Genomic DNA, 14204 nt, shown 5'->3' with positions numbered 1-14204 from the left:
TGCCAAACAATATTTCTGAAAATGTTGAAGAACTTTCACATGTAGAAAAAGAAATGTCTACCATTGATGATGAAATACCAAACAATATTACTGAAAATGATGAAGAACTTTCACTCCCAGAAAAAGAAATGTCAACCATTGATGATGAATTGCCAAACAATATTTCTGAAAATGTTGAAGAACTTTCATATGTAGTAAATGAAAATTCCATTGTAGAAATAGATTGCTCATCTATTGGTGATGAAACATCAAGTAATGTTTCTAGACATATTGAAGAAGAAGAAATGTCATCTAGTTGTAATGATGAAATATCAAATGTTTCTAAAAATATTAATGAATCTAAATCTATTAAAAAATATATTCAAAATAATGTGTCTAAATTAGCCAAATTACCAGTTAACAAAGAAAAAGATCATTTTAATAAAGACAATAATTTAGAACACGTTCAAAATTTATCAGGTAATAAAAGAAAACACTCAAATGTACAAAATGTTCTAGAAATAGTCAAAAAACCCGTTAACGTAAAAAAGAGTATTATAAATGTACCAGATAGTGTTGTTGATACTGCTGAAAAATGTAATGAAGATTTAGTTCAAATTGATATTCAAAACAGTCCAGGGGTTACCAAAAAATCTTTTTGTAGTAAAAAAAAGCACTTAGATGTACAAAATGTTTCTGAAATTGTCAAAAAATTAATTAATGTTACAAAAGTTTACTCGAATAGCCAAAATGATGTTTCAAAACATTTTAATCTACCAATTGATCAATCTTCATCAATAATAGCTCCATTTATGCCTCTAGTTCCAAATTCTAGTATCGATACAATTGGAGCTACAAGTTTTCACCTTAATGAAAATGTATCTGAAAATAACAAATTACTCGAAAAAGACCAAACAAAATCATTGAAAAACAATGAATTATCATATGTAAAAAAAGAATCTTCTACTGAAAACATAAATAATACTATAATGAATGCTATTGAGTCGCAGTTAAGTGAAATTGACAGTGATAAAAGCACTTGCTCTAATTTTAATGAAAAAGAAACTATTTGTGTTGCTTCATTGTCTAGTTTAAATAATGAGGATACACTATTATCAAATTCTATTGCAGTGGAAGGAGAAACTGATAATATTCATTTAGAAATAAATGAAAATGTTTCATTAAATTCTATTAATTCATCATCATATATCGAATCCTTAAAAGATGAAACTGCCACAGCATCAAATTTGATTACTTCTGTTAAAGATAATATTAATGTTACAGAAGTATTAACCAAAACAACAAACACTGAAAATGGTACCATAAATATTAATAATACAAACAATTTAAGTAGTTCATTAATCAGAAAAAGCATATGTCATAATAATAAATCAATTGAACTATCAGAAGCTATAGGTTTGGATATTCTTTTTATAAATAAAGATGGAAGTGGTTCCCAAAACTCGGTGCAAAATAAAACCACTATTTTTAGTGAATCAAAACGTTCTCCTATTACGAAGAAGTCTTTAGTGCTAGATAAATCAAATAAACTCACTAAAAATACATTGAATGATGATCCTCAAAATAATGAAATCAGTTCAGCCAAAACAATATTATGTTTATCTTCTGATTCTAAAGACTTGGAACATGAAACTTCTACAAATCTAGAGCAAACATTTGATGCATCTATTGGTAAACCTAAGTTTGAATCCACTCCTTGGAATGGATCTAAAAGTTCAAAAATTATACAACCTGATTTATATGCTGATGTTTCTGAAAATAATCAACAGCAAAGAAAGAGGAGTCGTTCAATAACACCATTAAATGATCTAGAATATTGGTCACAAATGATGAGAGATTTTAATGAATCTGTCAAAAAAGCATCATATTCTGAATCGAAAATAAATTTTAATACATGCAATCAACAATCTGATAAATGTAAAATTGCAACTCAATTGACAAATCCTCTCAATCGTTCAATCATTAAGAAAACAAAAGCTACAAATTCCTCCCCCAAAAATACTCCTAAATCTTCAAATGTTTCCCAAAGACAATCCACTAGAAGTAAAACAAAATGTACATCATCAGCCGATGTAAAAAAAATTTCCAAAAGTCAGTTACTTCATCCAACTATTATCATAGGTAGAGATGACATTAATAAAGCTAATAACAAGCTTATGATGAAAGATGAAACAAAATTTACACAGAAAGCGATAAAATCAAAGTCTGATATTATAACTACAGATTCTGAAAGTGAATGTAACTCTAATAATAGAAAAACCTCTGTAAAGTCTTTAAACATATCTGGTATTAGTAAAATAACAAGAACAAAAAGGAAACTTAAGAGTTACACATCACCACAAAAAGTTTTAAGGAGTTCTGAAAATGACAAAAGTCCAGTTCAATTTTCAAATGTGTCAAGCAAAAGAATATCAACAAGAAATAAAAAGAAATCTATAAATCAAACATTACCAAAAGATATATTATCTTCTAGTTCTGAAAATGAAAATAGCTCTAACAGTGGTAAGAGTTCATTCAAATCTTCAAGTGTATCTAGTGGAAGGAAAAAATTGTCAAGTCCAATTAGACATACCAGAAGAAATTTGCGTACAAGAATGAATAAAAATGAATCTAATAAATCAATTAAAAAGCAGACAAGATCTAACACTATTGACAAGGATAAGTCATCAAAAACTAGTAACCCTAAAGTATGTCCTTCTGAGTCTGCTACTGAATTACATGCAATTAGAAACAGTGAATATTCTCTAAATAATAAATCCACAGAGAAGGATAATATTTTAGTTAAACCTAAAAAAAAAGGTTCAAATATTGAAATAAATACTCGTAAAAATAAAGTGACTGAAAAATCACTGAAAAATAAATCTCCTATTATGACTCGTATTACTCGAAGTAATACTACATTGATTGAATCCAATCCATCAAAATTGGATAAAAAAAATAAAACTTCGAGTCCAGTCAAAGATAAATCCTCTGAAGTTGTGAAAACAATTCAAAATTCAAAATCAAATAAGAAGGGTCGGTCTAAACGTATCCTACCATCTGAACCCATTAATAAGTATACAAGCGAGTGTGAATCAAGTGATAATGAAGAGATCATAGAAAACCTTCATTCGGTCAACAACCCAACAATAAAAAACAAAGAAAAATGTATTCAGTCAGATAATCATTTATCTTTATCATCAACTAAACGTAACCTTCGAGAAAGAGTTTGTGAAACTTCAAATGTTATAATGCAATTAAGCACACGAAGTCGAAAAAGAAATGCTGATATATCACCTTTCTCTCAGCCTATTGCTAAAAGTAAAAAATGTAATAATTCATCTAAAGTTGCTAGTACCACAATTTCCTGTGCTTCAAAATCTCCACAGAATCATTTGTCTACTAATACTAAACGCACCCGACAAATTTCAAAAATAACAGCAACACAAGACTTTGATAATTCTACAAAAGAAACTTTAACTGGTTCTAAAAAAGTGGAGAAATCGAAATCTGCTGAAAAAACTCGAGCTAAAAAACGTGTAATTAATTCTGAAGATAATTCTATTGACTTAGCCCCATCTACTAGAAAAATAATTAAAAAAGAAACTGAAAAAAAATTAACTCGTGCAACGTCTAAAAATTCTAATACCGATGAAGCTTATAATAGTACCAAAGTAAAGTTTGACAAGTAAGTAATTGATATTGCTACAATTAAAACATTAAAATTAGGAAAAACCTTTTTTTTTTCATGATGTATCTTAACAGTAAAATATGATGTAAATTATATTTTTTTAAATATGAAATTATAATTTTGTTGTAGTTCAAATTTTAAATCATAAAATATTAAGTATTTATCTAACTGAAAAGTTTGATTTAGGATTTTAATATTTCCTCTAAAATGTAATACAATTAAAGCACAATTGTTAGTTGAGTAACCATTTATATTTCAAGCTTGCAAAATTTTAACATATTTTAAAAATTTATATTCCTTTAATAAGAAATATTATGGTCTTCACTTAATATTTTAGTAAGATATTAGTATATTAGTTAGACATTATTACTATTAATTTCTTATTATATTTGAACTATTATACACTTAATTTAAAATTTTATATTTGATTGTTTTGAATATAAAATTACTGCCTATTAAGCAAAAGAGAAATAATTAAGGAACATTTTTTAAATATCTATAAAAAATCTCCATTTATTTCTAACAGCTTTCAAAATAAAAAAAAAAATTTATTTTTGGTTTACTATTTTAATAATAAATTAAATTTATCGAGTCCTTATGTAAAGTTAGGTTAGTACAAATTAATCTTCTAAAATTGTTGAGGACTTATAAACGTTCCATAAGTTTCTAATTTAATAATTCAATTTGGAAATCAACCATTACCTCTAGAGCTTAATAGAAATTGTGTTTATGTGTTTAGACTATTAAGTCCATTGACAATGTTTTATTGAATTAATTGTGTTTGAAATTTATAGTTAATTGTTTAATTATGTAGAAACATTAAAACTCGTTCCCTAACTAATAATAATTGGTTATAATAGCAAATAAACCAATTTTTCTATTTCTCTACACTTTCTGTATAAAAATAAACATTTACTAATATAATGGTTTTAATATATTATACCTAGAAGAAAACCAAAATCTTGTTTATGTTAATTTTATTGTAATATATAACAACTTAAAACTCAAAATAAATATTACTTAATAATTAGGATTTCCTAAGAAATCTATATTAAGAGCTACATTTTAAAACATTAAAAAGAAAATTAATCAATATTTTTTCTTTTTCAGAAATGTTGTTAAAAAATCTATTACACCTAAAACAATAAAAACAAGGTTAGTAAAAAAATTATTTAATGTCAAATCAAAGTGTAGTAAGTGAAATTTTATAAAATTAATGTTGTCAAAGGTTTTTTATAATTAAGTTTTATATTCTTTGAATGATCTGATGTTTTAGCGTTTATTTATCATACTCTATACTTAAACTAGAATTATAAACATTACCATTATTGATTATGGTCAAAATCAGATTTTAGTGTTACACCAATTTATTTTAATTGTATAAAACTGGTTTATAAGTGAAAATATTTGTAATAGTTATGAACAGGGTTAGGTAATAGGAAGGCTCAATAATAAGAATTAATAAGATAGTGGGTTAGTTTATCTCTAACTAAACTAAAATAAAAATTTTGCTGGGGTTATCATACTTTCATGACAGCACAAGTGAAATGTATTTGAATATTTACTACGTTTAGTATCGTCAATAAATAACAATTTATTCTGTATTACTACATATTACAATCTCTATAAAGTATTATTAATAAACATTTAAGATTTATATCTAATTTTATATTTGTCGTTAAATTCCATGTTTCATCAATTTGAACAGTTGACATAAATATTATGAAATTAATTATTTTGATCATTTTCTATAAAAAAATTTACTGTAGCTATTGAAAATATGGAATGTTGATAATTCAAACATGTTATAAAATATATAAAACCATGGTTATTTATTTCAACGATTAAAAACAAAATTGGTTTGATATTTATATATCTTTGAATTATTGTTTAGTAAGCAATGTATGGTTATAATTTTTTCATTTATTTTTAATAAAAGTTTTAAAAAAATTAAATTTCAGTAAAATATAATAATTAATGTTTTTTTTTTAATTTATTTTAGAAGTACGAGACACGCTGTTTCACAGAACAAATATTCCAGTCCTACGCCTCGTGTTCTAAGGTCCAGAAAATAAATTTATATAATAATTTTATTCTTAGTTATAAACTGTTTTATTTTAATATTTAATGATGCTGATTAAGTATGTATATTATTAATTATTTATGTTCATTTAAAATGTATAATATAAATTATGACGTTTTGTTACAATAATTATTATTATTTTTAATTTTTTTATCTATTCATTTTGAGATATAAAAGAAATTCATAAATATGTCTTAAGTATATTGTTTTAAATTTTAATATATAAGTATGTATTGCATATTTTGAAATTTTCAAATTCATGTTTTACAATTGGTACTTATTGAATAAATTATCATTAACGTCTAACCTCTTTTTATATATTATTGATACAAAGTAAATTAATAAAGTAATCAAACAAGTAACTTGATTCCTTATACATATGTGGCTGTTTATAGATTATTTTTTAATTTAAATTTAATGATATACATTGTAATTTTTTACTATAAATTTAAATGATGCCAATTTATGACTACCGGTGCTGATCTACTTAAAAACATACTCCTATTATCGAAAATGGTTATATTTTAATTACAATTCTTCCATCTAATAACACCATTCGAAACACATTTAAAAAAATATTGATGCACTATTTAGTATTAATTTAAATTCTTCAAATCAACATTTTTAACAATCAAAAATTAATACAAGTAAAAACTATCTTATTTTTTATATCGTTAGGTAAAAATGTAATATGTATACTTGAATTGTGATAAAAATTAGCAGAAATGAATGCTAATGATTCATGGTTTTTGTGTCAGGTTTCATGTACACATTTTTATTTCGGTTTTGATTGGCTGATTTTATTTGGTTTATGAATATTGTTTCTACATCCCATAAGACCACAGTGATCACAAACTCGGGCTAGTAATCACTGCATAATAATGGTAAAAATTAAATATTTTATCTGTTTATCTCTGTAATGTATCATTTTAAATGTAAAACAAGGCTAACGTGGACACAAGAACAAATGTTCTATTTCTAAAAAATTGAATTTCATGTAATTGTTTTAATTATTTCCAATTGTGATTTTGGGTATAAATATAAATAAAAAAACCCTATCAGGTCTAATATGTCTGCTGTTCATTTTAAGTTTAAACTTTTTATGCTGTCATAGAGGAATCTGGTTGAAAGTATTACTAACCACCTAAAGAAAATAAAGTATCATGAAATACTTTTATTTTGTCATCCTTAAACTCGTGTTTCTCGTTAATTTTGGTGCGAATGGTCAACCATTATTCCCAAATTTACCTACGGTAAGTTTCATTTGATTATTATTTAAAATATTGGATGGAGTGAACGTTCTACATTATGTAGGTATATCTATTTTTTCATCATATGTAAGTGCGAATGGACTGTTATTTTTGCGATGCAGTATATTCAGTGAATAACTATCGAGGTAATTAAATTACATTATGATGCTATTGTGTCCCCCGTATCATCAAACTATAGTTACATAACCTATTCAAATTCGGGAAAAATCGAAAATTTCATTCAATGTATATGTTGAAAGTCGTTGCGAATAGTATATTTTATAAAATAAGTCTAACCTATTTCAAATCAATCTCGTATTGCAAAAATATTTGAATCGTTGGTTTTAAAGGAAATTCAACACCCAGTTAATAATATTCTAATGGAGGAGCAACATGAGTTTCGTTCTGGTCGTTCCACTACAACATGCAATTTCCTATTTAATATTTTTGTATTTGAATCATTTCAACAGCGTTTGAACAGCAATTTGATATGGTTTATACTGACTTTTTAATAAAGCTTTCGATTTAGTTGATCATGAGGTTTTGATTACAATTCTTAGCAGTTATGACTTTGGTGAGCCATTTTTGTCATGGCTCACCTCATACCTTAGTGATCGATATCAATGGGTAAATATTTTTGGTACCAAATCTAAGCTGTTCTTAGCATTCTCTGGCGTTCCTCAAGGTGGACATCTGTCCCTCTTATTGTTTTCTCTTTTTGTCAACAATATCAACCGGGTACTTTGTCATTCTCGTATTCTGTGTTTCGCTGATGATATTAAACTATTCCTGCGTGTTGGTTCTATTGATGATTGTCTTCATCTCCAGAACGATCTGGATAGATTTGTAAACGGATTTAAAAATGTTGACTTATCCTTAAATGTTTCTAAATGTGAAATGTTCACTTACACACGTAGTCGTTCACCTATAATTTATTTCTATAATATTTTAAGCTTTGAAATTTTACGTGCTAATGAATCTGTTATTGATCTTGGATTCAAACTTACCAGCTCACTTGATCCACGACCACATATTGACATGGTATGTTGTAAGGCCTTGAAAATTCTTGGATTTATCAACAGGCTGGCTAGGGATTTTAAATTAGATTCATCATTTAAACTACTATATTGCACTTTAATACAACCTATATTAGAATACGGCGTGGTTGTTTGGAGTCCTTTTACTGCTAATGACTCTCTCCAATTTGAAAGAGTTCAGCGCCGGTTCCTTCGTTCTGCTGGTTTCTTATTAGGCATTGAACACCTCCACACGATTATTCAGCTGTGTCTGCTAAATTAGGTCTCGTGTCTTTAGTCGAACGCAGGCGAATGCTTTGTTTAAAGTTTCTAAAGGGACTGTTGTCTGGTCAAGTTGATTCATCTGATTTATTATCCTTACTTAATTTCAAAGTCTCTCCCCGTCAAAACCGTTCTAGTGTTCCTTTTCATGTTCCTATATGTCATAGCAATTATATAAAAAATGAGCCTATTAGGCGTTTAATGTTAATGGCTAATAAGGATCCCTCTATAGATCTTAAATATTGCTATTGTTAATCTTTTTCGTTTTTTAATATTAATCTGTTTTAACGACTTAAATCTAATAATCTTATTTATCTATCTTTATTTGTAATTAAACTTTAAACTCTGTTTTGATGTTATTGTATTTATGTATTCTGTATACATTTTCAAAAGGGTTTCAAACCCGTTTATTATTATGAAATAAAAATAAATAAAATTAACTATATATTTAGTATTATTCTTGAATTAACAAAAAAAAAAAAAAAAAAAATACAGTACACGGAAAAATAATAAGTCCTATTACAATTTATTTGAGTTGCAGGGTTCAATAAACATTGACACTTTAAAATTTTAATTTGCAAATAAAAAAAAAAGTAATTTTTTTTTTTTCAAATCGGAAAAATCATAAATGACCGGTGACATTATTTTGGCAGAAATCGTTTACATAAACGCAAATAATTTAAAAGTTAAAAACACAACAGTATTTTCTGAGAAGCCCGTGAAAAATCCTTGCTTCAATCAAATGTAGTTCCGCCTTTGGTACCTATCTAACCATGTACAAATTGGACAAACAATCTCGCGTCGTTGCAATTCGCGATTAACTAAAATATTGTTTCAACAATTAAGAAATTAAATGTACAATCAAATTTACTGATAATTTCTGACACTGCCTACTACACACGTATTATACAATTGTGTTAACTTCATAATTATTTTATTTAACTCAGGGAGAACATCGAGTATACTTCAAAGCCATTATAAAATGTAAGAATAGTGAAAACTCTGATTTTCAATTCAATTGGAAGTTGACTAAAACGTCTATAAATACTACAGAATTAATGGGAAATGTAACTCTTAAAACGCTGTTTGACGATTCTCATACGGTGAGTTTATATAAAAACTATTTTAGACGTGTTTTCAGTTAATAATATATTATTCACTCAGAACGCTTGAATTGAAAATGTTATGTTATGATTTTTTCGTTAGGTAATATAATAATTACATTTTGAGTAATAAATTATTAAATTAATCAAACACTTTTATTAAAAGATAATATAAAAACACTCTCCCCTCCGAAAAAATTCTAAAAATCGTCACTGTTATTATTGTACCATAATATTTCGTGTTTCTTAATTTTTCTTTTTACTATTTTGCCACTACAATGTTTTTATATTTATAATCACTTGGTAAAACCTCTGTATTTCGTTAAAAGTCTGTTGGCTAGACAAACAGGTGTCAACACTTTTTTCTCGGCTCGCCAAGACATGTGATGATTTAACCTTTAATTTTTATTGATCATTTTTTCCCCCAAATACAAATGAAAATCATGTCTAAAACTTAATATCATTGTGTACAATTGAAACTTAAGGAAACTTATAAATAGGACTTAAATAATTTTAATGAATATCATTGAAAATTTCTTATTATTATATTTATTAATTATTTATAACTACTTAAAATAATACTTGAATGAAAATAATTTTGATTTTAATATTATATAGTTGTTCATTTTTTTAAGCTCCTCATTAATTTGGCTGTTAAAGACTCGATTGGTGGTTGGAAAGATAATTATATTCAACACAAAGCTCCTAAAGCATGTACAACTATGAAAGGTTTTTTAGGGTCAGGGTGGTCATTGCTCATCAATGGTCACAATTTAAACAACACAAACTGTCCAATACCCAAGGTAATTATAAAAATTATAATCTGTTAAATTTAAATAGATTTAAAGTATATCACCATAACTGATAATATTTTATATTCAATAAAATAACGAAAAAAGTCTTTATTTATTTTTTCAGGGAGTCTACCAACTTACAAAAAGCTTTGATCTGACAACCATTATTTCAATGTCACATTTTCCAAAAGTATTTTTTTACGGAACGTACAAAATGCGTTTTTCTTTTAATGATAAGTTTGACAAGGAAAGTGGCTGCATTGTGTTTGTAATTGAAGTTAAACGACCCTGGGAAACTATATAAATAGGAACCTCAATAACATACATGTGTTCCTACGTATATACAAGTTTTTGAATTATAAAATTACGTGCAAAAAAAAGTATTTAATCGTAGAAATACAAAATAATGTAGTAAATAAATTGCATTTGATTATTTTTATGTTGAAATATTGTTTAAATCTTGGTGTTCGTTGTATTTTTAGCATAAAATTAATAAATAATATTTAATTAAAAAAAGGATACAAACAACAAAGTGAATGTGGTACGGAATAAATAAGAAAAAAAACCAAAAGTCACACTGCGCATATAGAAATTAAGTTCAGATATGGAATATGACTTAATAATAAAAATTCAAGTGGGATAAGTTATTTTCCCAAGTAAAGTAATTTTAATACACAATTGGTACATTGGTGTGTAATTTTAGACTAAAATACAGTTTACCCCCTTTGAATTCTTGAATTTTTTTTTTTTTGAAAGTGATGTACTTCACCATTCAAAAAACAGTGATATAATTAAAGACTTACATATTTGATTGATTTTGAAGTTGGGGGTTCAACATATGTTGTATTAATTTAATAATTAACTGATGAGATTAATTGTACACATATAACATTTCAATAAAAAATAAAAAAATATTTCATTTTTAATATACTTTAAACAAATCATATTTTAAAAGTTAATTTTCTCTAAATAGTATACATGTTTTTTATGTCGCTTCCCAAACAGCTCCCATCTATTGTTTTATTATTCCCAAACGGCTCCCGTCAAAAAAGGTTTTACGAACAGGTAAATTTCCAAACGGTTGACGGTTAAATTGATATACCGATTTCAGGTTGATATACCGATATACTGTGTACTGGTATACAGTGTACAGTTATATATAATTCAAATTAATTTTTAAAATGGAATACCGAAAACATCTTTACCAAAATGAATTATATATATAATATTATACGTACCTACTCGTACTCTGCAAAGTCATGCAAATACACCAAAACCGACAAAAAAAAAAAAAAGGAGTTCATTGAAAATATTATTCAAGAATTTTCATCAAATAAAATAACTAACATAGATTGTATAAAAAAATTGTGCATCAAAAATGTATCTATTGTATATTTTTTTTTATATTTTTATACATTGGTACATTTTTTTACGATTTTTGTTTAATTTTTAAAACTATTTTAACATTTAATTCACAGAATATAATTTTAATAATTTACTTAGAATATAACCTTGAAAAACAACAATACATTTTTAACCACACCTCTTTTGAGACAGTCCTAAGTCTGTATGAAGTGGGAAGGAAGTGGTGTTGTAAAAAACTGGAGCCGTTTGGAAATTTACCTGATTGTAAAACCTTTTTAAAAAACGGGAGCCGAATGGGCTATACCCGTTTTTTAATATTAGATAGATGGTTATTTTATTTTAGATAAATATAATACAATTTAAATTAAAAATTTTTTTTGGAAATTGAGTTTTGGACACAGCTGGTATCATAAATATAAAAATAATAAAATTATATAAATTCGTTTAAATTTAATATCATTATATTCTACTAAAATAAAATTTAAGGTTAAACAGTATGGGGCCTCATCACAAAAGGGACCTCTTAAATTATGATTTTCCTGGGCTGATTTTTTTCCCACAGTCTGTCACTGCGTGTACGATACTAATATATACAAAAAAAATATAAATTTTAAATATTTTCAATTTGATTGTAGTATTTGAAATTGATTTTATTGTGTACCTGGAATAAAAATATTTTGTTCGAGTTCTAGTTGGTTCTATTATAACAGCGTCAAGAACCAAGAGCTTTTATATACCTAATAATTTTATTTTTCTATAGAAAATTTGGACTGAAGTCATCAAAAATATAGTTCCGAATTCATAATTTATTATTCCATTGTTATTTAAGTAGAAAACAAAATAGTTGGAGTTTACCTTCTCAAATGGTCTTTCAACACGCAAATGTATTTTGGAATTTCTCATGAATAGAGTTTGTGTGAATATGTATTAAAAAAAAAACAGATTACAATAAAGAAAAAAAAATTATCATTATAATATCAGGTATTACAGATAATTTGCAATATATTTTGTGTAAACATAATTTGAATTGTATTTCCTTGAAGCTCTAGGTAGAATAAACAGTTGCGTGTTTATAATTATTATAATGATTATATTATGGCATTTTCACAAATACATTATAGTATGGAGTCTAGGGTGACTAGGTATATAGTAATGTTTGTTTATTATTGTTTTTTTTTTTTTTTTTTATTAACCTTTTTAAAATTTATTATTGTTATAATGGAATAATAGAAATTAAAAAATAAATTGTGGAAAATAATATGAATCTGATTCTTATGTGTATACATATTTTATTCAATATAAATGCTTGGTCAATGGTAACAATAAACATTAATTTCGTATATCCTACTTCACATACTCGTATTTTTTTTTTATACATTGAATCGTGTAGTTATTGTATGTAGAAAGCCGTAAAGTTAGCTTTATATTTATATTTTTTAAATTACCATTCATAAATTTTATATAAAATTGTACATTTTACTTACTTATTTTAAAACGTTCTTACATATTTTATCCAACCGTAAAAAATGAAACTATGAACTTAATTTTAAGTGAATTACTGTTCTCGGTTCTAGTGCAAACATAAGTATTCTTTAAAAAGTTTAAAATTAACTGGACATAACCCTCCCCCCAAATATTTGAAAAGCCCTCAAAAATCGAAACTTTGTTAGAAATGTTATTCGTTGTTTTTATAATTATGTGTTCGTCTTTTTAAAAATCGTAAAATAAGAAATAATAAATTATTTACAATAGCATTAACAATACCAATTAGTTCGGCTACTTGCGAAAGAAGTTTCAGTGCAATGAAAAAATAAAAACTTGGCTAAGGACATCGTTAGTTCAAGATAGGTTCAACGATCTTTCATTACTATATATTGAAACATATAAAAAACGATGATATTTTGAATATCTTTGCTGATACAAATAGATATTTGTCATTAAAATAAAATATTATTTATTTTTAAATATACTTTATTTAAGTTTTACTTTGCATGGGAAGAAGGTGTAGAGGCGAAGCCCCTGCTGGTTATTTTACATTGAATTATTATAGCTCCCCAAAATTCAACCAAATGTCCGCCTATGTAGAGAGATCACTACTAAAAGAAATAAATACAGATGAAATTATTGTGGAGTTCCAAAAAAAAAAGAGAAAATAAGAAAATAAAGTCAGTTTTAAAATTTAAAATATAAAAAGTCATTTCTGTACACTCGATTACTCTGTATCATTTTTTAAAGAAATAAAATTCAATTATTGGTAATAAATATTGTTAGGACTAAGGGCTCTTTGGACTACTTGACTCCAGGTCCGGTAAATTGTCCTGATTTTGATAAATAAAATGCATATTTTACAATTTTTTATTGTATATTAATCTTAATCTTAATAATTATGTATATCATTCTGTATTTATTAAAAATAATAGCAATTACCCAAGGGCACCCATATAGGGGGGGAAGGGCAAGAAACATGCCCCCCTTTGGAAAATGTCAAAAATCTTGGAAAATCGTTTGGTTAAATGATCAGAATATATTCATTTAAATAGAATTAAAAAATTTAATTTAATATATGAAAATCTATAATTTGTTTATGAAAAATCTATTTATTTAGTTTGGAAAATCAAGTTATTAGCTATAAATAACAATA

General features: G+C 25.9%; 2 protein-coding genes across 3 annotated transcripts in view; both read left to right on the top strand.

The window, feature by feature from the left end:
* The window catches only part of LOC112687511 (protein PFF0380w-like), a 12897-nt gene extending 7086 nt beyond the window's left edge, over positions 1-5811 (top strand). The window contains exons 9-11 of one of the 2 annotated variants that reach the window (XM_025560252.1): positions 22-3667; positions 4781-4825; positions 5673-5811. In XM_025560252.1, the coding sequence (XP_025416037.1) occupies positions 22-3667; positions 4781-4825; positions 5673-5745 (3764 nt within the window). In that variant the 3' untranslated portion in view covers positions 5746-5811. The remainder of the gene's footprint in view (positions 1-21; positions 3668-4780; positions 4826-5672) is intronic. The other variant, XM_025560251.1, reaches the window with a different exon arrangement.
* Positions 5812-6843: 1032 nt separating this feature from the next.
* LOC112687491 lies at positions 6844-10559 on the top strand. Its single transcript, XM_025560221.1, has 4 exons — positions 6844-7006; positions 9249-9404; positions 10040-10207; positions 10323-10559. Exons 1-4 carry the CDS (start codon positions 6917-6919, stop codon positions 10500-10502), a joined length of 594 nt encoding a protein of 197 aa, XP_025416006.1. The 5' UTR covers positions 6844-6916; the 3' UTR covers positions 10503-10559.
* The last annotated feature ends 3645 nt before the right edge of the window (positions 10560-14204 follow it).

Source organism: Sipha flava, unplaced genomic scaffold, assembly GCF_003268045.1.
Source record: "Sipha flava isolate LNK unplaced genomic scaffold, YSA_version1 34_pilon_pilon, whole genome shotgun sequence".
NCBI classification, from domain to species: Eukaryota; Metazoa; Arthropoda; class Insecta; order Hemiptera; family Aphididae; genus Sipha; species Sipha flava.
This window is presented reverse-complemented; position numbering and strand designations above follow the sequence as displayed.

Coding starts and splice junctions, on each gene's coding strand:
- LOC112687491 (XM_025560221.1), top strand. CDS start 6,917: ATGAAATACTTTTATTTTGTCATCCTTAAACTCGTGTTTCTCGTTAAT. Junction 9,405..10,039: donor TGTTTGACGATTCTCATACG/GTGAGTTTATAT, acceptor CATTTTTTTAAG/CTCCTCATTAATTTGGCTGT. Junction 10,208..10,322: donor CAAACTGTCCAATACCCAAG/GTAATTATAAAA, acceptor TTATTTTTTCAG/GGAGTCTACCAACTTACAAA.